Source organism: Cheilinus undulatus, linkage group 23, assembly GCF_018320785.1.
Source record: "Cheilinus undulatus linkage group 23, ASM1832078v1, whole genome shotgun sequence".
In the NCBI taxonomy this organism is placed as follows: Eukaryota; Metazoa; Chordata; class Actinopteri; order Labriformes; family Labridae; genus Cheilinus; species Cheilinus undulatus.
Window position 1 is genome coordinate 3,382,555 of NC_054887.1, and position 23,647 is coordinate 3,406,201.

At 39.4% G+C, this 23,647-nt stretch overlaps 2 protein-coding genes across 2 annotated transcripts; one reads left to right on the top strand and one right to left on the bottom strand.

Annotated features, from left to right (window-relative positions):
• Positions 1 to 32: 32 nt before the first annotated feature.
• Positions 33 to 7,495, bottom strand: alg12 (ALG12 alpha-1,6-mannosyltransferase). Its single transcript, XM_041780935.1, has 9 exons — positions 7,331 to 7,495; positions 5,515 to 5,647; positions 5,252 to 5,425; positions 4,970 to 5,164; positions 4,783 to 4,886; positions 4,446 to 4,669; positions 4,086 to 4,255; positions 2,448 to 2,523; positions 33 to 635 (listed from the first exon to the last, which is right to left on the bottom strand). Exons 1-9 carry the CDS (start codon positions 7,487 to 7,489, stop codon positions 410 to 412), a joined length of 1,461 nt encoding a protein of 486 aa, XP_041636869.1. The 5' UTR covers positions 7,490 to 7,495; the 3' UTR covers positions 33 to 409.
• A 286-nt stretch (positions 7,496 to 7,781) lies between these two features.
• Positions 7,782 to 16,517, top strand: creld2 (cysteine-rich with EGF-like domains 2). Its single transcript, XM_041780943.1, has 10 exons — positions 7,782 to 8,157; positions 8,334 to 8,416; positions 9,725 to 9,835; positions 9,971 to 10,062; positions 10,208 to 10,384; positions 10,475 to 10,573; positions 10,971 to 11,054; positions 12,629 to 12,724; positions 13,014 to 13,154; positions 16,180 to 16,517. Exons 1-10 carry the CDS (start codon positions 8,014 to 8,016, stop codon positions 16,239 to 16,241), a joined length of 1,089 nt encoding a protein of 362 aa, XP_041636877.1. The 5' UTR covers positions 7,782 to 8,013; the 3' UTR covers positions 16,242 to 16,517.
• Positions 16,518 to 23,647: the final 7,130 nt, after the last annotated feature.

A 23,647-nucleotide genomic window follows, 5' to 3' on the forward strand; every position in this document is an offset into this window, starting at 1 on the left:
AGGGCTATGTCACGAATGCTTGAAGAGAAGAGTTCAGCTTTTTCACTCTATTTTATTAGTCTATCTACAAAAATATATAAATCACAATCAGAGGTACAGAAAACACCTTTATGTAAAATGTTTTTCTTGACACCAGGATCACATCTTTACTTGCACAGGAAATGAAAAGCATTTTTTATACATTTGAGAAAAAGTAACCATTTGCAACCATCATAAACAAAGTTCAGTACAATGTTTATTTACATGAGGAGCGTATGCGAACACTGGAACTGAAGTGGAATGTGATGGATGATGTGGTATCATCAAAACCCTAATCTTTGCAATTTCCCATCTGTGTGTTAACCTTTGGTCAGTCAGAAAACATCCATCCTTGATGCAAGAAATCTTCCTTTAAAGTCGCCCTTTGTTATCAAATAGTTTTTTTCTCCATCAGCACAGCTTTTCTGTCCAACCGCACCACGACAGGAGGGAAGTGAGACAGATTGAATGCGATGTTGCTATAACCTTCTATGAAGGCCAGAGGCTGATGAGTGTCCTTTAATAGCATTATCTTTGTCTCATTAGCCTCCATCAGTAAGTGGGAGTACAGCTGGAACTGAGGACTTGAAAAGCTCAGGTCCTCACGCTTGTCATACCTGTTGAGAAAGTCACATTTCTATAGTTAGAATATTGGCACGTTAAGGTTGAAACCTGTATACCATTTTTGGCCTGTTTCGAAAAGCTTTAATTTAAAAGACAGGGTTTCTTTGACAGAGTTGCCTTAAAATCGCAGGGATGATTCCCTGTCAAACACTCTGCATATACCCTACAACAGTGGTTCCCAACCTGGGGTCTGGGCACCCCCAGGAGGAGTCAGGACCTCGTCTGCTCTGACATTTTCAAAATTAGATGTACATTTATATTTTTTAAAACTATGATTAGAAAAACAATGCGTCAGGGCTGACCTAAAAGATGACAAATTAAGAGAATCTGTCCATTTTTGTGCAAAGACGTCAACATTTTTGGATTTTTTTTTCAATTTTAAAGTCATTTTAACAAGAAATTAAAACAAGAAAAAACTCAAAAATATCAAGCCGTTAAATCATATTTTTAAAATGGTGTAAAGTTAAAAAATTACAGAAATAATGCAATTGTTTCTGCTAAATTTCATGTCACTAGGGATATACAACTACACAGACTGTAAATTATAAAAGCTTAAAATTTATGTGAAAGACTTAGAATATATGTGTTTGAAAAGTGAAAACACAGAAGGGTGATGAAGTGAACATGTGCTTCACAATGAGGCAAACCAAACCAGGTTATTCTTGACCATGAGGACGCTAATTCAGCCAGTAGCCAACAGTTACAACTGAAAATATTTCTGTACATGTATTCCATCAGCTGAGGATCTCTATTAACCCCGGTTAACATAGTTAAGATGTAGTTAGTTTTAAATAAAACAGCATTTTCAGCTGAAATTCAGCTGTTCACTGCTTCTTTCACTCTTCCTTTCTACAACTCAGCAGCTGGAACAGCAGGCTCATGCTGCATGTGACTTCACAGGCATAGCCTCGGTAGTCCACCCACCAAGTGAGGGTACAGGTGTCTTTGCAAACTTTGCAAACTATTTAAAATGGCAAAATTATGTGGAAATGGTGGTGAATTAGATTTTGAAAGTAGCAGAAATATGTTAAAAGTGGCAAAAAAAATAGCAAATAAATTACAAAAATGGGTTAAACTGGCAAAAACGAGCATAAAAAGTGGTAAAGGGGATTAAAAAGGGGCTGAAATGGGCTACAAGTGGCAAAAATGAATGGACTTGGTTAAATGGGAAGAAAAATTGGATTTAAACTGGCAATTATTACTTAACTGAGGCAGAAAAATGGGCATAAATGGGTTCAACTGGCAAATTTGGGCAGAACATAAGGTGATATTGGGTTAAATTCACTGAAAATGGGCAAAAAAAATTGTTTATTAGTGCCAATAATGAGTCAACAGAGGCAACAACAGTCAGAAAGTGGCAAAAACAGACAGAAAAAAGAGATGGAAAGGGTTCAAAATGGGCAAAAATGTGTTTTAACTGGCATAAAGGTGTTAAAATTGGTTGGTAATAATGATTAAAAATGGGTTTAAATTTGGCAAAATTGGTGTAAAGTGCCAAATGTGTGATTTAAAAAATATTTTTTGTTTTTTTAAGGCATCTTGAGAGTTCTTTTCAATGTCTCGCAACCCCTGATGGGTTCCCAACTACCACATTGAGAACCACTGCTCTAAACCTAATTGCAATTTAAAAAATTAGACATTTTATTTATTATTTTAAAACTCAAAATCAAAGAATAATATCATGTGTAATGACATACAGAAATAATTTTATAATCTTCATGTTATCATACTGCAAAGACAACAAACATGGAGTTGAAAAGAAGAAAACACAAGGGTTAACTGTGAACTATATTAAATACACTCACCTCCAGTTGGCGTTCTGCTCCAAAAAGCGAGATACTCCAGTCTCAGCTGCATAGGTGTCAATATGAACAGACACATCTGAGGAGGCAGAGGTATGTATAACCAGGTGTGATCAGTGTTTTTACTAATCAAACTTTCTATGTACAGTTTCAGACTTAGGCAAATAAATTACATTTATATTCACTGTGATGCGTGCATAATGTGGGAAAAAATATAAAACTAAGAAATGAATGACATTTCTACATTTAGAGTTTTGATAAACATTTTAATTATGCACTGCTAATACTAAAATAACTGTTTTTGATTCCTTTAAAGACCCTGTAAAGTGAAAATAAATCTGTATTTATGTTTGTTGTATGACAGGCCACTGTGTTATGAACCCATAGGTCAAATTTCAGTCAAATAAAACATCTCCAAGTTTAGAAAATTAAGCTACAAAACCGTGAAAAATGAGGCAGTAAAATCTGCTCCAGGATGGTGTGGGCGTGTCTGTTGAATGAGCTGAAGCCACGCCCACTCAGGAGAAAAACAATCCTCTCAAACTAAAGAAATGTAACAGTTTGAATGGAGGAAAGCTCTCACACCATTAGCCTGCCCCTTGACCTTTTGATCAGAGAGCAGCTGCCTGGCTCTGTGCGACAGAAGAGACAACGTCCGTTTTCTGGCTCAAATCTCTGTTATGATGCTTTAAATGATCCATAGACCACTGTGGCTGATAGATTTGGCAAATTTACCTCACAATGAACAAAAAAAAAACATTTAATTTCATGTTAACTCTCAATGAAGGCAGTGACATCATTTAACAGACTTGACTGAGATGAACTGCTCTGTGATTTTATATTGCAGTGTTAAAGGGGTGGGGTCATTCCCCACTGTGGGCTTGTGACATTATCAGCCCACATGTTTGCCCCACCCAAATTAAAGGTCACATATTTGACCCTTTTAAGACAAGTTTATATTGGTCTTAGAGGTCCCCAAAACATGCCTGTGAAGTTTGTTTTTGACACAACACTCCAGTATTGGATTTTTGCATGTCTAAAAACCCCCTCTGTTTCAGCCCTGCTCAGATAGAGTTGTTTCTGTGTCTGTGGCTTCAAATGTTAATGAGCTGTCTGACTCCGCCTCTCACAGGAAATGGACATGGCTTAATAGATGTGGCTCTCCTGATCCTCCTCTCAGCTGAGGATCAGGAGAGGACGGTGGAAATTTCATCCAAGCAGGGAGAGCCAACCTAACTTGGGGGCGGGGCTAACTCACCACATGACATCATGAGGGGAAAAATCTGAGAACGGCTTGTTTCAACATACATTTTCTGAAAGCTGGAGAAAGAAGTTGGGAGGGAATTGATTTTTCTAGTACTTGAAGGGATTGTGGACAGGCCAGGGGCACATATTTTTGTTATAAAAGCCTGATAATGAGATTTTTAAATAATATGTGACCTTTAAACCCAGCCAAGAAATAGGTGAAACACTTTCTAATGGTGTAAATCCAACATTTAGTCACACATGGATCTCAGTGTTTTCACGTTTACAGCAACCATATTCCAAAATATCTAGTGTGTTAAGACACATTTTGGATTTCTCTTTACAGGGTCTTTAATAAACTCTCTGCAGGTACATATGGGCTGAAGTGATTCAAACCTGCTGTCACTGGAAGAAGCCTGTGTAGTTCCTGCATTCCTCGCCCCCCTGGGTAGTTGTGATGAGAAACATAGAGACACATGCTTGTGTAGGCTGCGTTTGTCAACAGCTGGCCAACTACAATAGCAGAGCCCAGTTTATACATCCAGGACTTCTGGTAGTTGCATAAGCTGAAATACAAAGAAAGAAAAAAGAAATCACTCAAAAGGGAAGCTAGTTTCACTATCTGATGCAGGACGTCTTTATTACAACAGTCATACATTTATGTCTTGTATAATAATAGGAATATTTAATCATTCTAGAAAAGTTCCTGGACTGTAATTCTGAATGCATGAACTGGTGTAAAATAGTTCCACTTACATGAAAGAACAGCCCCTAGCAGCCACCAAACTGAGAACAGGAAAAGTGTATATGATGAAGCGCATCTCTTTGTGAGGCAGCAACGAGTAGAGGAGGATGAATCCCACGGTAGGAAGCAGCAGCAGCCTCATCCGCCTGTCAAGGAGACCTAGGGGGAGAAAGAGCAGAGTGCAGCCCAGAGCCCGAGGTACTGCAGAGTAAAAGTACCACAGAAAGGGAGAGGTTTACTGGGGAGATGGAAGTCAAGGATCATTATCAGTGACAGTAAATGAATAAGTCCAAGTAAGTGCATGTGAAAGCAAACACATCAATTTGAAGTTGAGTAAATTAAGGATATTCCCCAGTTGGAACTTTTGTTGAGGACTGTATTGTACCACAGAACCTGACCTTCAGGCCACAAAAGCTTCCTCCAAAAGAAGGTGTCAATGGCCACTGTGAGAGCTGAGGAAGAAAAGGAAATCAAAACCTGTTTGGACAGCATGGGCATGTTAATTATACCGTGTACTGTACATCCATTATTTCACCTAGTGACAAGATCCCAGCAGGGGCAGCATAGTAAAGCATCTGCAGCAGCCCAAGCCTCCTGCTCAGCAGTGATACCAGCAACATGAGACCCAAGAAGATGCAGAGCTCTGACCGGAACACAATGATGACTAATGCAGAGAGACTTATGAAGCGGCCATGTTTTTGAGCCATCCAGGATGTGAATGCCATGAGAACTGGGCAGAAAAAAAAGTACAGTCTTTATTCAGTTTACTCACAAATACAGGACACTGAAGTCAAGAGTTAATCAAAATGTATCTCACCAATTGGCAGTGCAAATACATTGGGCAGAGTTCTGGTGCTGTAGAACATGAAGTGAAACTGAGAAGCACACATCAGGCAGAAGAGCCCTGAAACTGTGGAGCCGAACTGCTTCCTCACCTCCCTCTGCATGTGCCATAGCGCACCAATGACACACAATCCCAGTGAAGCTCGGACTGAAAAGAAAACGTCAAGAGAGATGGTTTGTTTTAGCTGTTTAACACCACGACAAAAAGAAATACAAGGGAAGTTATTAGTGGTTTACCTGTAAGCTGAGTGTAGAATTTGGGGGCATCCAGCAGAGAGGACAAAAACATGACAGGAGAGCAGAGCAGGGAGAGGAACAGTGGGCCCAGGAATGTCCGTGGCACAACACCAGGGAACTCATGGTGGTCGTACTAAAAGACAGGACAGACAGAGATTGAGGATTAGAACAACCAGCACATATAGACAACTGGGAAACTCCATAGTTTTAGGAATTTATTTACAATCCGAGAGGTGCCCAGGAGGCATACTGATAAGATGACCATACAACCTCAACCTCAATCCTTCCAGATGACCAGGCTCCTCCTTGAAGGATGAGCCCAAACAACCTCCTGAGGAATCTCATTTCTACCCCTTATATTCATAACCGTCTTCTGTCAGTCACTGCCCAGGCTTATGGCCAAAGGTGAGGGATGGAATCTACTGGTAAAGTTTTACCTTTTGGCTCATCTCCCTCTGCACATGTAACATTTAGTCATTTATTTACTTGTTGCATTGTTATCTAGAAAGTTGCAGGATTAAGTCTAAAACTGTCATTATTTAATCTATTTGAGAATTCATTAAGGCTGTCAAGGTGAATTGCATTCATTACGATTAACTACGCTCCATAACTAGTGAACATTTTTTTTTTTTAATCGCGATTAATTGCATGTTTATTTTCAATATCAACAAACATGGTTAAGCTGCTGTAGCATCTCCCTGCAGCCACAGTAATGTAAAATAAGTCCACCACTGCACTTTAATGTCACATTTTAGTTTGTAAAAACTAACAGACCGCTCAGTGGACAAGTCAAAAATCACCTGATCCATGTTGAATCAAACATTAAGCCTATCTTATTATTGTTCACATAGTTCCTTTTCAGTACATAAGTTCATTTTTTTGTGGCTAAGTTCATGTAAAAAATCTTTATTCTATCTATAAAAGCATGTCTGTATCAGTAGACAGAAGATAAATCTGAATCGGCACAATAACAGTGTTAAATCCAAAAGAGTGGAATTTTAGAACGTGATAAAAAGGTTCAAATAATTCTGATTAACTACAGAAATCCTGTAATATAAAATTTTAATCTTTTGACAACCCTACTGTTCATTAATACTTTTATTTCAATAGAATCTATAGTTTTACCTCTTGGTAATATGACAAGCAGGTAAGACAGGGTGGGCAAACATGGAGGAAGGTGAATTGTGTTTACCAAGAACTCTGGCCACATTTAATGCCAATAATCAATCAATGACTAAAAAGCAGATATTCAACAGATTCTTTAATTTCACATAACCAACAATCATCTATCAGTATGATCAAGTAGCCCCTCTGATTTAGAGTTTAGATTTTTGTAAGCTGGTAAAGATAATCTCCACTACACTGATCTTAAACTGAGATTGTTTGAAAACTACTGATGAATGACCACACATTTTAGAATGGCTATATGGCTTATTATTCTCCAACACCACTTTGTGTCATTAGGGACTGCAGAAAACATTTTTTTTCACTTATCCTTGTTGTTATAGGGTAATTGGTTTTCTGTAAGATTATTTATATGGTCCAGTAAGAATAATAACCCCCTCTAAAATGTGGCCTCTACTTAAAGTTATCCCATAACGATAAATAACAAAAAATCTAAAAGAAAGAAAAAAAAACCAAACAAGCCAGCTGTTAATAATTAAAATACATACTGCTTTTTTTTTTTGTTATGCTGTTCGTGTAGTTTTTGCAACGTTTCACTACTGTGTTTTGAATGATGTCTCATTCACTGGCAAGTGCTACCCTGGTTAGCATGTTAGAGCATCTACTTCCTGCATTAATAACATCTACTCACCTTGTCAAAGTTCAGTCTATGATACAGAATGTCGTGCACCGCTTGTAAATTAAAGCTCTCTTCAACTTTAGTAAACGGACAAATTATTAAATGCAACGAAGACACAGCTATCAATAAAAACAGCAGTGGTAGCCCCCAAACATGCCTTTTTTCAGCCATGACAGCTGAAAGATGTTGACACCTTCCGGTCAAGACCGGATGTGATCGACACGACGTTTTTCAAATCTCCAAACTTATCGCATAATTTTTCTATGGAGGAAGTCGATGTATCATTGAAATAAATAACCAAATGTGCATCCAGAACGAAAAACAAAATTATTTTAAATAATTCTTGCAGAAAGCTAAGAAATTTCACGTGGGGATAGAGGCTCTTTGTCCCGCGCGTGGCGGCTTGTGATTGGTTGTAGAATTGATTGACAGGAAGCCTGAGCGAATCAGCGCAAGACACAATTCGATCAAGAGGCTGACGCGGAAATCTAAAACGGCGTTGTTTTTCCAGTACCCGGCATGTAAATATTACTTTATAGCGCTTTGCATACACAACGCGGACTGTTTTAAACGCTGATAAGCGCCCGTAGAGACGTGGTAGAACCCATGCAGAACTTTGAGACTTGTTGAAAGCCTGCAGGCCGGTGGCGGAAGCGTGAGTTCTGATGTGTCTGTGTTTGAATTGATCGGCTGAGATGCTGTCCACCGGTCCAAAGCTCCGGCTTATGCGGCTTTTTACCTGTGTAACTCTGGTTTTACTTTTTCAATTCAATGAGGCAAAGAGGGATTTGAAAAGTGCCTGTTCTACCTGTAAGCAAATTACTGACAACTTCGAGAAGGTAAGGAAGCGTCAAGGGCAGAAGAGCAAACATCACATGTGTGTTATTGATATCTCATTGTAATGGTTTATCCATCATCAGCTGTGTCTGTAAATGGTGTCTTTTGCTGGAAATACATGATTTATCGCAGGCTCATTACTATGTCTGTCTCTATTAATTATACTTTTCCATTTTAGGGGTTTGACAGAACAGCAAAGCAGAACTTTGGTGGAGGCAACACAGCCTGGGAGGAGAGGAAACTGTCTAAATATGAGACCAGGTAAACCAGTGCATTCTGTCCTGTCCAAAGTATAGGTCACCCTGCACCAGAAATCAGTCACCAGGGTCTATGTTTGCTTTCCTCCCGAGGTACAGGTGTTTTTACTAGCTTCAAGAAACTAAGCATTGTTTCAGAGATTTTTATATATATATATATACCTTTTGACAGTGTATTTCAGAGCAGTGGTTCTCAACCTTTTCAGCTGGGGACCCCCAAAATAAAGGTGTGAGAGACTGGGGACCCCCACTGTACCTGTAGGTGGTTGAACACAGCCATGCACATTCAAGACTTGTCATGTGCAGACAAGGCTGCACATTCGGGGGGAAAGGAGTTAGCTTTCTGGGGCCCAGCCATCTGGGGCCATCAAAATTATGGTCCACTGTAAAGTTAAGCTGTGGTATAAGCTTATCAAAGAAACAAATATCTTTTAAATTAATTTCTGTAGTAAGTAGCCCTCTTAAAAATGTAAACCTTTTTTATAAAAACAGAATTAAAATATGGTATTGCTAAATGGGTTAATAATGGGGAAAAAATAGTGGAAAAGGTGGTGAAATTGGATTAAAAGTAGCAGAAATGGGTTAGAAGTGCCAAAAAATTAGATAAAAGTGGCAAAAATAACCAAAAAGTTGGCAAAAATGGGTTAAAGTGGCAAAAATAGGTCAAAATTCAGTGAAGTGGGATGAAAATTGATATAAACTCGCAAAAAAGGGTTACCTGAGGCAGAAAAATTCAGAAAATGACAAAAATCTGCATATCAAATTGTGAAATGTGGGTTAAAAAAGTGGTAAAAGGGGTTAATAGTAGCAATAATGTGTCAACAGAGCCAACAATTGGCAGAGGGAGGCAAGATTTGATTTAGAAGTGTCAAAAACAGGCAGAAAAAAAGTGGTCAAAAGGGTTTAAAATTGACAAGAAATGGGGTAAATTTGCAAAAATGTGTTAAAATTGATTGAATTGGTGGGAAAAAGCGATGAAAGCGGGTTAAAATTTTGAAAAATTGGTGTAATGTGGCAACAGTGTGAATTAAAAAATATTCTTAGATTTTTTAAGGCATCTGGAGACCCCCTATCAGTGTCTCACGACCCCCAATGGGGTCCCAACCCTAAGGTAGAAAACCCCTGCTTCAAAGGATGAACAAACAAAGTGCTTAATTTGGAAGATACTGGTTATGAAATTCCCACTATCACATTTCAGACAGGCATAGTCAGTTTTGTCACACAGCTGATGTGGAGACACTGATTTTCCACTTTAATTTGTCGCTGTTTATTTCATTCATTGACTCGTGTTTCTCCCATGCTTTCTTGACAGTGAGATTCGTCTCATGGAGATCATCGAGGGTCTGTGTGATAGCAGTAGCTTTGAATGCAACCGTATGCTAGAGGAGCATGAAGAGCATTTTGAGACATGGTGGTTCAAAAGGTGGGTGTGGGCTTGTTTAAACATTGTCAGAGACAGACCTGCTGGGTTTGTTTTCTGTGAATCAAATAATAGTTTCACCCAGTTAAAACGTGACAAACCTGATCGTTTCCTGTTTGGTTTCCTGGTACAATGCAGGAAAACGAAACATCCTGATTTGCATAAGTGGTTCTGCATTGAAACCATCAAAGTGTGCTGTCCAAAAGGAACATTTGGACCAGATTGCAATGGTGAGGAATAAAATCATTGGACATTTGTTGCGTGCATTGGTTGTTATTCTTGCTCATTTTTAGCCTAAATAAGTTATCCTTTTAGTAGAGATCCAAGGGTCTTACAAAGATGTTGTGTTTATTCTGTTTGATATAACTTTTTAAGCCTGTGTGGGCGGCTCTGACACACCTTGTCATGGAAACGGAAAGTGTGATGGTGATGGAACTCGAGGAGGGAACGGACAGTGCAGCTGTGACCACGGTTATAAAGGAGATTTCTGCCTAGACTGCATTGACGGATACTTCAATGAAGTGAGGAATGACACGTTTTCTCTGTGCGCAGGTACAGTTCTGCATGTATGAATAGGACTTGCACTCTCTGTAGCACCTGCAAATAGCATGTTATGAAACTGAACGTACATTCTTCCTATAGAATGCCACTCCTCCTGCAAAACCTGCACGGGGGGAACCAACCAGGACTGTGATGAGTGCAAGGAAGGCTGGGAGGAGGATGACCAAGAATCATGTGTTGGTAAGATTCCCATTAAGAAGTCTCAGTGGATGTCAGAGAAAAACTGCCATAGATTAAAGTTAGTCCTTTCATAAATAAAGCCAGGAGTTGTGTTTTTCAAAGCATGTCTCGAGACGGCTTCATCCAACACACTGTTAAGATGTTAGACATTTTTATGGTGCATCTGACTTTCTTGATTTGGTGCAGCCTTTTCATGAAAAAAAATTCAAATCACAGTCGTAACTTTGCCCACAAGTCTCCATATGGGACAGATGCACCTTACATAAGAACAAAAGCATGTTTTAAAACTGACTTCTACCTTATCTGGTGGTTCATATTCCTTTAGTGATAAAATATAGAAAGAAAAGTGTAGTACATCAGCTGTACTTCATCTCAAAGTTTATGTTTTGTGTTACAGATGTAGATGAGTGCTCCAAAGACTCTTCTCCATGTAAAGAGAACCAATACTGCCTTAACACAGAGGGCTCCTACTCCTGCAGGGGTAAGATGGCATATGCTTTCGGGGTTCATTATTTGTACAACTTTTTGGTTAGTTAACTTTGATTGTTACCAAAAGTATATGGACCACGAGTGATGATACACACCCTGCATCCCTATTGCATTTAAGGATGCATTCTCACTATCCCTGCATCCCATCATACTATATTTCTACAGTGTTTCCAACACATAGACTATAAGGGCCGGTTAGATGAACAGCAACTATTTTAGCATATTTCTTTTTTCTCCATCTGAGATTATATACCAATAGAAAAGTTATCCCTTGCTTGCTATTATCACTACAGTGGTGCAAGCTGCATCTGTGACCAGGTGTGCAGGTAAAACTGTTAAAGTAAACTGTTAAGGCTCTGTCAGGTTGCACAGGGCTCGGCCCTTTTCAAGTCCAGCCACAAATTCTCTACAGGATTGAAGCCTGGGCTTTGACTCGGCCACCCCAGAACATTCACCTTGTTGTCTTTAAACCATTTCTGTGTAGCTTTCACTCTATGCTTCAGTCATTGCCTTGCTGGGAAAAAAAACATCTCCCAAGCCATAGTTCTCTTACAGACTGAATAAGATTGTCCTCCAGGATTTCCCTGTATTTTACCCTCTACCTTTACAAGCTTTCCAGGGCCACGAAGCATCCCCACAGCTTGATGCTGCCGCCATTGTGCTTCGCAATGGGGATGGTGTGTTTGTGGTGATGTGCCAAACATAGTGTCTTCTTAATGGTGAAAAAAAGCACCATTTTCATCTTATCAGACCAAAGAACTTTCTTCCTTTTGACCATGGAGTCTCCCACATGTCTTTTGGTGAACTCTAGTCCAGATTTAGTCTGAGTTTTCTTCAACAGTGGCTTTCTCTTTGCTACCCTCCCATAAAGCTTTGACTGGTGAAGAAACCTGGCCAACAGTTGTCTGCAGAGTCTCTCCATCTCAGCTGCTGAAGCTTGGAACTCCTTCGGAGTAGTCATAGGTGTCTTAGTGGTCTCTCTCACTAGTCTCCTTCTTGCACACTCACTCAGTTTGTGAGGACGGTCTGCTCTAGGCAGATTTACTCATGTGCCATATTCCTTCTATTTCTTGATGATGGATTAAACTGAACTCTGGGGGATGTTCAGAGCCTTGGAAATGTTTTTGTATCCATCCCCTGACTTCTACTTCTCAAAAACCTTTTCTTTGAGTTGCTTGGAGTGTTGTTTTGTCTTTATGGTGTAATGGTAGCCAGGAATACTGAAGAACCAGTGACTGGACCTTCTAGACACAGGTGTCATTATACAGCTTGCACCAATTTGACCTCTGTTGATTTAGGTCAGTAACTTTAAAGGGGGTGAGTATACAGTATACCTGTGAAATGCACATATCAGCTAAATGATATAAAACAATAACATGCACCAGACTTATCACAACTGTAGTTATGTATTTGTATCTCTGCTGCCATGTATAGTTCTAAAGAATAAAATCCTGCCTTATATTTAACTTTATTTATGACTTTAGGGTCCATGAACTCAAACAGCAATAAGCGTAATGAGTGTTTTTGACATTCATTAGATTAAGAAGTGTTCTTTGTCCTTCCCAGCCTGTGAGAAAGAATGCTCTGGCTGCACAGGAGCCGGTCCTGATAAGTGCAAGGCATGTGCCAGCGGGTACCAAGATACAGATGGCACCTGCACGGGTAAGTTCATGTATGATTCACTTTCTCTGGCTTTATTTTGTGTCATATATAAGCCCTGTTTGTCGTCCAAAAGTGTATCTCTGTACAAATAATTCTACTATATTAAGAGACTGGCTGTGATTTCTAGAACAGAAAAATGAAGTGTGTATACTTTTTCTTCTCTTTTTCATGGATTTGTTAAGAATAAAAGTTTTAACCGCTGATAATGATGGAAGCTTTCTGTCTGAGCAGACATGGGAAGCAAAAACTTAGTTTAAGCCAGTGCATCACAGCTGTATTCCTTTTCCAGATATCGATGAGTGCACACAACCAGAGACAGTATGCACTGCAAAGCATCAGCAGTGTCTCAACAGTAGAGGGAGCTATTCCTGCATCTGCTCTGTAGGATTTGAGGAGATAGATGGCGAATGTGTCGAAACTCCACAACCAGGTGAGGCTAAATGTTGGTTGTTTATTGCTTTAGAGGAACAGACTTAAAGAAAACCTTCTATACTGATTTTACACTATCAGCCAATTCATAAGGTACACCTGTTCAACTGCTCATCATTTCACATATCTAATTCACCAATTACATTGCAGCAACTGATGCATTTAGACATGTAGGCATGGTCAAGACAGTCAGCTGAAGTTCAAACTCAGCATTAGAATGGGGAAGAAAGCTAAGGCATGGTTGTAGGTGGTCTACTTTCCATGTTGTTTAAATATTGCTGCAGAAATTGAGACACATCAGACCATTTTGGTGATCCTGTTTGAAAGCAGCCTCAGCTCTCCACTGATAGTAGTGTCGATTTCTACCGTTGTGACCCTTCTCTTCAAGTTTCAGCATTTAGTGCTTTCAGAGAAGCTCTGCTGCATACCTCAGTTGTAACAAGTGTAATTTGAGTTATTTTGGCCCTTTTGAAATCTTAGCCTTGCCTGCTCTTGCTCCTTAATCTTGCAAAGTAGATGGATTGGCCAGATTCCATGTCATCAAGCAGTTCCAATTTGCAAAGCTCCAATCTAAAATGTTTTTGCCTGTTTACTGGACCAATTAGTGTTGCTTGAGGAGATCTAGGCGGTGGCTATGGGTGGAGTTTAGTTTTTGCAAGCCAGTAAACAATGGTTTAAGCCGGTAAAGACATTACCAGAAGTGGACAACATTTCTGTTTTAAGAGGTGCAAAGAACTGCACTTCAGATTTCTTAGACAGATGGTTAATTAGCAGTTAGGAAACACTTAGCAGCATTGCTGCCACCTAGTTTGATGGGTTAATACTTTCACATTTCTTTTCTTTTGTGTTTCTTAATGGTTCGGATGTATTTGTTGTGTGACAGTGTACACAGAACCATACGAATGCAAAAACTGTTACACCGCTATTTTCTACCCTTTATAGTCTTAGTCTAGTTTTGGGGTCCCTGCTTTCTACAGCTGAGAGGCAGAATAGCTACAGTTGCATTGTATTTTGTAGGCTTGTCGTCAACCAAAGAAAAACTTAGTCGACTAAAATTACACCCAGGCACCAACCAACTGACTGGTTGATCAAGTTTAAAAAAAAAAATCTCATCAGGGATTTGTGTAGAAAAACTGAAAGGAAAGGTGTCAGGTTACTTATCTCTGCAGGCATTTGCCCCAGACCAGTCTCTCCATCCATCCATTTTTTATACCGCTTATCCCGTTGGGGGTCGCAGGGCCTGAAGCTTATCCCAGTGGTCATTTGGCGAGAGGTGGGGTACACCCTGGACTTGTTGCCAGTCAATCACAGGGCTGACGTATAGAGACAGACAACTAGGCACTTTCACACTCGCACCTACGGCCAATTTAGAGTCACCAAGTAACCTGATGAGCATGTACGTGGTGGGAGGAAGCCAGAGTACTCCAAGAGAACCCATGCATGCACGGGGAGAACATGCAAACTTTGCACAGGAAGGCTTTGACCAGGAAGGGAGCCAGGAACCTTCTTGCTGTGAGGCAACAGCAGTAACTCCTGACTGTTCTCTGTGAACATTAGAGAAAGTTGTGCATGAAAATCCCAGTAGATCAGCAGTTTGTGAAATACTCATACCAGCCCGTCTGGCCCCGACAACAATGCCACTTTCCTACTCCTACCAAATCTATCTGACCTTGTCTTGCTACCACATGATTGGCTGATTAGATATTTGTGTTAATGAGCAGTTAAGACAGGGATGTCAAACTTAATCGCAGCAGGGGCCGAATCCTGAATTTGGGTCCAACCTGAGGGCCAAGCAGGGTCCACATTTAACCATAAAATATCAACCTCATTTTCATCAGCAATGAATTATGGGGGGAAAATAACCTTAGCACTGATGATAAATGATTTTGAGATTGAAGAGGTCAAAATGATACATTTGAAGGCTCACAATCTGAGATAAAAATTCAAACTTATTAGCTCAAAAGGTTCAAAACATGGCATTTAAAGTTAAAATAATGTTTTTAAAAGGCAAACATATGAGATAGAAAGTTGAAATCGTGATTCTGAACAGTCAAAATATGAGAAATTCAAAATCATCGGTTTAAAACGTCAAAGTGTGAGAAAAAACATTTAAATTTTGAGCTTGAAAGGTCAAAATATGACTTAAAATTTAAAATTGTGAATCTGAAAGGTAAAATTAGGAGATAAAGTCAAAGTGAGGAGCTAAATAGTTAAAAACATAAGAAAAAATTCATAATCATGAGTTTGAAAGGTCAAAATATGACTTAAAATTTAAAATTGAGGATCTAAAAGGTCAAATTATGAGATAATGTCAAAGTAAGGAGCAAAAAAGTTCATAACATAAGAAAAAATTCAGAATCATGAGTTTGAAAGGTCAAAATATTACTTCAAAATTAAAATTGAGGATCTTAAAGGTCAAAAAATAAGATAAAAAGTCAAAATTGTTAATTGAAAATGTCAACATATGAAATAAGAAGTCAAAACACAACTATGAGATGCAAAATTAAGAAGATAAAATGGAAACATAAATATATTTTACCACATTCCTTAGTTTTTTAAAAACTATTTGAATTTTTAACTTTTTTATTTTATGACCTAACAAGGTTATTTTAAATCTTCATGGTTAAATTTACATTTTTAAACTGGAGGAAATTGGCAGATCTCAAACCAGTGGGCCAGTCAGAATAAAGAATATGATAAGATCTGGTGGGCCAGGTACAACTGTACCACAGGCCAGATTTGGCCCCCAGGCCTTGACTTTGACACCCCTGAGTTAAGAAGTCAACTTAATCAAGTGGTCAGTGAGATTAACAGAAAACTGCCATTCCTTTTTACAAAATTAATTTATTAAACTTAGGGAAAACTTCATATACTCATTCACCATTCTGATAAAACGAAACCTGACCTAATATTTGGGCTGTATTTTAACACAGTTTGTCAAACTTCCTATACTAATGTGTGTTTTTTTTAAATACAAATTGTGTCAAAAATGCTTTACTCTCTGTATTTATCCTCACTGTCTCCAGAAGAAGAAGAAGAGGACTCAAATGCTGCTGACACAAACTCAAGTCCACATCAGGAGCTTTGATATAAAACCCGGGACCAATGGGAGCAAGCCAGGAAAACTATGTTGGAAGGCGCTCATTTTAAAAACCTCGACCACATGCACTTAACACACCTGCTGCACAAAAAACCAACAGAAGCAGTCCAGACATTGGATTTCAGCACTAGATCATGGACTTAAAAACAAAAAGAGACATTTTATGCTCGGAGTTTGCTGGTCATTGTCCTTATTCTCTGGTGAACCACTTGTTCTTATTTGTTTTTAAAATTGCCAGTGTTTCAATAAAGTTTGTTATGTTAAATCAAACACCTCTGTTAACGAAACATCACATTATTTTTCTTCTTTATTCTAGAGCAGGTTTATGAGCAGGTGGACGGTGCTTATGTAATGTTGCAGTGATTACAAATGACCACATGGTGGCAGTCTAATCCTACAGAATATGAAGCGCTCACATCTGTATGAGGATGGATGCTCTAGAAAAGGACTGAAACATGCATTTGGCTGTATTCACATGCTGTTTATCCTCAAGCCACAAAACAAATTGAAGATCTGACCAGATTAGATCATCTTTTATGTACTGTTTATTCTAGATCTTCATACCTACATGGATCCTCAAAGAGAAGTTTCCTGCTCCATTAATCCAGCTAGTTTCCTTCAACTCTAAAAAAGTCATTTCATCCCTGACATCTTTTTTTTGGATCGTGTAAAAGTCGCCCCATCACCACTTAGAGGTGTAAGGATTGGAGGACCTTTCTCAGGCCCCCTTTGGATCAAAGCATATTTTCCTAACCCAGGTCTCACCTTGCAGTAAGGCTTCCCAGCTTCCTGTGGCATGATGTCAGCTGTTTTGACTCAACAGGCTTGCCAAGGAGCCAGTTGAGACCTGTCTGAGCAGGTGGTGGTGAGGCAGCAGCGATGCAATCATTCCTCAGGTTCCCCCCAGCAGCTCCTCCACATTTCACTCTAGGATGTGAACTCCACTCTGTAGAAGGCTTTTATCAGGGAGGATCAGCAATGTTCCTCTAAATGGACCTCAGATGTCTCTGAAAGCAACTGAAGTGCTATTGCTCTTACTCTTCGTATGAGAAAACCTCCAGTGGTAAGTGATTCTGCTCAGTTAGGAAAGTCTACAACAGATGTGCAGGGCCATAACAAAGGCTTAGTGGTGCAGAGGGGAGATGTCAGTGAATACTAGTATTCAAGCAGCATCAGGTGATGGAAAAAAACTCCCATGCAGAAGTGCAAACACCACCGCTCCTCAGGTTCACAGGTGAGGCTGGATTCAAAAGACCACCACCAGACAGTCAGTGCTAGTAGTCTCACAATTAGTGAAATGAGGATCACCTGAGTGCTTGTAGTATAAAGACGCCTGTGTCTGGAAGGTCCAGTCACTGGTTAATCAGTGTTCCTGGCTACCATTACACCATGAAGACAAAAGAACACTAAGCAACTCAGACAAAAGGTGATTGAAAAGCAGAAGCCAGGGGATGGAGACAAAAACATTTTCAAGGCTCCGAACATCCCCCAGAGTTCAGTTAAATCCATCTTCACAAATAGAAGGAATATGGCATATGAGTAAATCTGCCTAGATCAGACTGTCCACTGTGAAGCACGGTGGTGGCAGCATCATGCTGTGGAGATGCTTCTCAGCAGCCGGCCCTGGAAAGCTTGCAAAGGTTTTGACAGAGCTTGAGCAGTTTTGCAGAGACCTATCCACTCAGACTCAGGGCTGTGATTGCAATCACTTATTTCACATTACATTTTTATTTAGTTGAAATTGCTTTGAAAAAAAATCTGCTTTCATTTGGACATTAAAGAGCCAAAAGAAAAGCCAAGTTATACTGACCACACTTTCAGCTATCCCCCCCCAAAAAAACATATTTTATTACATTTTTGGTCAGAGGAATCCATGCAATGCTAACCTCCGCATTGGCAAACAAAAACACATCATCCCTGCACCGCTCTACGAGGCTGATCGGACTGACAGGACGGGGCTAAAGGCCTGCCTCAGCTGCAGCTCTCTGCCTGACACTAGATTGACCAAAAATAGTGAGACAGCATTTCAGATGCAGTGACTGCCATCACTGCCTTTTAAAATCAATGGCTGACCTAGTTGGGACTCCATTTATGCATGAAAGTTAAATAATTTCTCCTCGATTTCTCTTAAAAATAGTTTTTTCATGTGTGAAAACTATTGAAAGATACTCTTTATGAAGGATCAACTTTAATAAGTGAGCCTAAGGCTTTTGCTACCTTTGGACTGATCAGACTTGCTGTTTCTGGTGTCCATGCTTAGTTATTCTAACAATCTGCTGGTGGTTGTATTTCAAACCCAGGAAAAATCTCCAAAAATAGCAAACTTAGCTTTTTCTTAGAATCTGATATTAAATGTCTTCTTTGTCTCAATGAGCCTAAAGCAGTGATACAGGCTAAGAGACATAACAACAGCAGCATAACAAACCTCAAAAACATTCCTTAGTCAACTGGAAAATTCATGTTTCACCAAAAGCACAAGGGAGAAGGTGTTTGTTTTTATGAGAGAGGTTATGCAAGGCGGCAAAGGAAGGCATTAGCATGAGTCAGCATACTGACTGGTATGAGTCAGTGAAGCACCTATTGATGCTGAAACAACACCTATCCAGATGAATTTAGCCGTTATTAGAGCAGTGACAGAGAAGAGATGTATTTGATAGGATGCTGCGAGGCTTGGGGATGAGCTGGCCTCTCCACTTTCACCACCTCATCCTGGAAAATGAGCAATTATGTTGCAGCAAGCTGATGCGAGTGAGTAACCTGGTATCATGAGTAATCACTTTAGATTCACCGGCCTTTGTTCTTCACTTAAGGGCTCTTTGTTTTTGAGCGCACCGAGGTTTGATGATTCAGTCATCTGTAAGACGATACCCGCCCTTCTCCTCAGCTCAAACCACTAAAGAAAGCTGTAATGGCTCGTGTTCTGTTTCATATGGAGGTTCACCCTTAACACACAAGCCTTTTTATAATAACGGGCTAAAACTCAACAAGAAATGTGAATTGTATAACCATACTTGACATTTCTGGAGCAAAAATCATGGAAATGAAGCTAGGGCAGGTTTCAGGTCAGTGTATCTGCTGGCAGATCCATTTCCTGGTTGAAACCAGACTCAATTTTTTTTTTTTTTTTCGTTTTTGACCAAAAATGAAAAAAAAAAAAGTTTTTCCATTTTCTCATTTTGGTCACAAAAACAGAAAATCATAAAATTTTAAAAAAGGGTCCAATCTTTGTTTTTTTTTTCAATACAATTATTTTGTTTTCTTCATTTAATGAAATACTCAAGAAAAAGGAAATCATTTGACCCACTGGGAAAGGTGAGCTTTTCAAAATAAAAGCCTCCATGTCAAACAAGAGCCATCCAATGTATTTTACAGTATGATAATAATCTATATACAGTGCTTAACAGATTTATTAGACCACCTGTCATGCAAACGAGAAAACGTAAATATTTTAGAAATCTTTCAAAAACTTGTTTAAAACTAAAAATGTTATTGTTATTTATTTGGCAAATAACAAACTGAAACAACTAAATAGTCCTTTTTTCACACATAATAACCAAAAACGTCATATTTTGTGTGGCCTCCTGTGGCCTTGATAACAGCGTGCATTCTTGCTGCCATTGTTTTTGTGGACTTTTCCACAGTCTCTTTTGTTTTTGAGTTCCAGATAGTTTCTAGCTGTTTCCACGGACTCACTTTAGATGAAACTTTTGTGCCATCAATCTTTGAATCCCAAATTTATTCCACAGGCTTCAAATCTGGACTTTGACTTGGCCAGTCCATCAGTTCCAGTACTCCAGATTCCTTTCTTGCTCAAATAGTCTCTGCACAGCTTTGAAGTATGCTTGGAGTCATTGTCTTGTTGGTATATGAACCCACGACCAATCAGATCCAGTCTAGAAGGGATTCCATGATGCACTAAGATGTTGTGGTAGACGTTCTTGTTCATGATACCGTCCATTTTCACTCATTTGCCCACGCCGTATCCACAAATGGAGCCCCATACCATACTGGAATCTCCACCGTGTTTCACTGTGGGTGCATCTGGCATCAAAACCTTCTCCAGCTTTTCTGCGGACATAAACACGACCATGCTGACCCAAGAGTTCAAACTTGGACTGGTCCATCCAGAGTACCTTCTTCCAGTCATCAACAGTCCAGTGTTTGTGCTCCCTGGCAAATCTGAGGCATTTCTGGATGTTTGCAGGCCTCAATAATGGCTTCTTAGCAGCTTTTCTTCCCTTTAAGCCTTGTTCCCTCAGTCGTCTGCTTATGGTCATTCTGGAGACTTTCTCAGACTCTGATCTAGAAGCGTTCATCTCTGCCTGAAGATCAGCAGTGGTCTTCCTTCTGTCTCTAGTACTTCAAATCTTGAGGTGTCTGACATCTGCTTCAGTTAACTTTGGTTTCCTGCCTCTTCCTTGGTGCATTTTCTAAGTACCAGTCTCTGCAGTTGACTCCGAAGCATACTTGACCACACTGTGAGAACACTTTATGTCTTATCCTATTTGTCTCAGAGACCATCCAGCATCATGAAGTGCTTTAATGCGGGCTCTTTCATTTTCAGTGAGCTTTCCACGTTTTACTATTTTGAACAGGAATGAGGAATTTCAAACTGAATTCACCCAAATATGAGTCTCTGAGAAGTCAGAAATGAATCAAGCATAACATTCATGTGATGTTTGTGTGTGGGTTGAACTCAGGTGCGGAGACGGAAGCAGTTTTAACAGTTTTATTGTGAGGATAAGTGCACCAGGGAAGGGGATTCCAAGAGTCCAGGAGGGAGTGAGGGAGTGCTGGTGCTGGCTGTGGTGAATTGAGCAGGAGGCACTGGAAAAAAGGAGGAGAGGCACGTTAGCGACAATACAGACAAAATGCAAACACTAGAGATCACTGGAATTATCAAAAAGCACGGAAAACTTCTCTGAAGGATCACGAGAAGGAGCCCGGAGACGACGTTTACCGTGAGGTAAGGTAGACAAGACTCAGGCGCTGTAGAGAGCTGCAGCCGGTCCTAAATAGCAGGAGTGATTAGAAGATTCGCTGCAGGTGTGCCTCTCCACAGCACCAGGGGGGAAGGGTGAACGCCTCAGGAGAAACAAAGTAAAGTTAATAGCCAGCAGCCAGCTCCGGAAACCGGAAGTACCACAAAAATAAAATGCTCAAAACAACAAAACCACCACAATTCAACCACTAAAACTCATTTTTCTGTTCAGGAATGCAAGTAAATAACTATAATTTGAAATATAAATCAAGAAATATTAATGTGCTTTCACTTTTTTCAGTTTTTTTGTAAATCAGTAAATTTGAAAATTCATGGATAACAATAATAATTATATTTTAGCATTAAAAATCTCATTTGGGTTAAAGAGCTTCTACATATTGGTGTATTAACCATTGCAGAAACATCAAAAATGATTTTGGTAATTACCAAAAAATGGAAGAAATGGCTAGTTTTTCTATTTTTGGTCAAAAACGATGAAAAGGAATACTGGGAGTTTCTCCCTATTTTTGAGTCTGGTTTCAACGAGGAAATGGATCTGCCAGAAAATACACTGACCAAAATCTGAGCCGTTTTCTTTTTTCTATTTTTCTATTTTAGACAAAAACTTGAAAACTGAGCCCTTTACTTCTATTTTTCAATTTTTTTCTCAAAAATGGAAAAAAAACCAACAATTTTTTAAAAGGAGCCTAATTTTTGTTCTTCTCATTTCTGTTATTTGTTTTCTTGTTTTAATGAGGCAAAGGAAATCATGCGACCTGTTGGGAAGAACAAAAATTGGCCTTTTTTTAAAGTACTTGTTTGCCATTTTAGTGACAGAAAAAAAAAAACGAGAAAACTGCTCATTTTTTAGGCTAATTTTTTTTTTTTTTTTGGCAAAAAAATTGAAAAACAAGAGTATGGCTGGTTTTTGTATTTTTTTTTAATTTTTTTGTCAAAAAAAAAGAAAAAAACAGGATATGGCTAGTTTTTCTGTTTTGTATTTGTTTATTTTTTGTCCCCCCAAAAAAAAAGAAAAAGAAAAAATTGGATATTGCTATTTTTTCTATTTTTTCCCATTTTTTGTCATAAACAAAAATTAAGAGAAAATGTATTTTTTTGTTATTTTTATTTTCTGTCAAAAAGTAAAAAACAGAACAGTTTCAGTCATCAAGGATCTATTTTTAGCTAATCATAGTTCCGTCTTTCTCATGGTAAAAAGGGGGTTGAAGAACATCTTAAGTCATAGTTTTAGTTGACAGCATTAACATTGGAGAGCAAAAATGCCCCTAAAAGATGTTTTTGCTCTTCTCCAGACCGGATCCTGACCTGGTTCACCTATAGGCTTCAGAAACAGCAGCCATGGTGGCTACCATGGCTAGCTCAGTCCAGAGCTCTGCATGCTCTCTACATCATATGCTTTGTCTCTCTGATTGGCTTGTAATGAAAAAGACTCACAGAATGTTCATCCAATCTCCCTCTGAGATTTTTTAAAGCTCACAGATTATTTAAAATACAATTTTTCAGGCTTTTCTAGGAAAAACATGTGCCCCTGGCCTGTCCACAACCCTTTCAGAAACAAGCCCTTCTCAGACTTTCCCCTCATGATGTCATGTGGAGAGTTAGCCCCGCCCCCACGTTCAGTTGGCCCTTCATGCTTGGAAGAAAGTTCCACCCTCCTCTCCTGAGAGGAGGATCAGCAGAGCACCATCCATTTCCTAAAAGGGTGTGGTCAGGGGCGGAGTCAGACAGCTCATTAACAATTAAAGACACAGAAACAGCTCGTTCTGAGCAGGGCTGAGAGAGAGACATGCAGAAACTGTTGCTTCACAGGCATGTTTTGGGGGCCTCTGGAAAATATAAACTTGTCTTGAAGGGGTAAAATATGAGACCTTTAAAGGCTCCACCCCTACCAAACACTTTTAATGAGTGGACGCCCAGATGGAGACGTCCCATGCTGTGGATATTTGAAACAGAACAATTTGGCGTGTCAGGTTAGTAAAACAATGACTGCAACACTTCTGAGCGACTGATAAATTCTCTCACAAAAGTTATGTTTTGCACCTGGATCAAATTTGCTACCTTAATGGTTTTCTATTTTTCCCTGTGCAGGATTCAATTTAAGCCTCTGTGAAATTAAAATTGAAACTCAAAGGTGAATTCCCAGAATTTCATTTGTTTTCAGCGTTTTGAACTTGTGACCTTCCTGAAAAGGGTTTTCTAACCGCTGGTCTTTCCTGCCCTTGAAATCAGAGCATTGTTTATTCCTCATGCAGGCCTCTTTCGTGTGGCAAAGTGAATCCTTGGTTAAATTCCATAAAACTTGCACCAAGAAGCCGATCGCGTCTGTGTGTCTGCACATGCACTGTGTTGCCCATTCGTGCGTTGACACTGGAGCTGCACATGCATGAATACT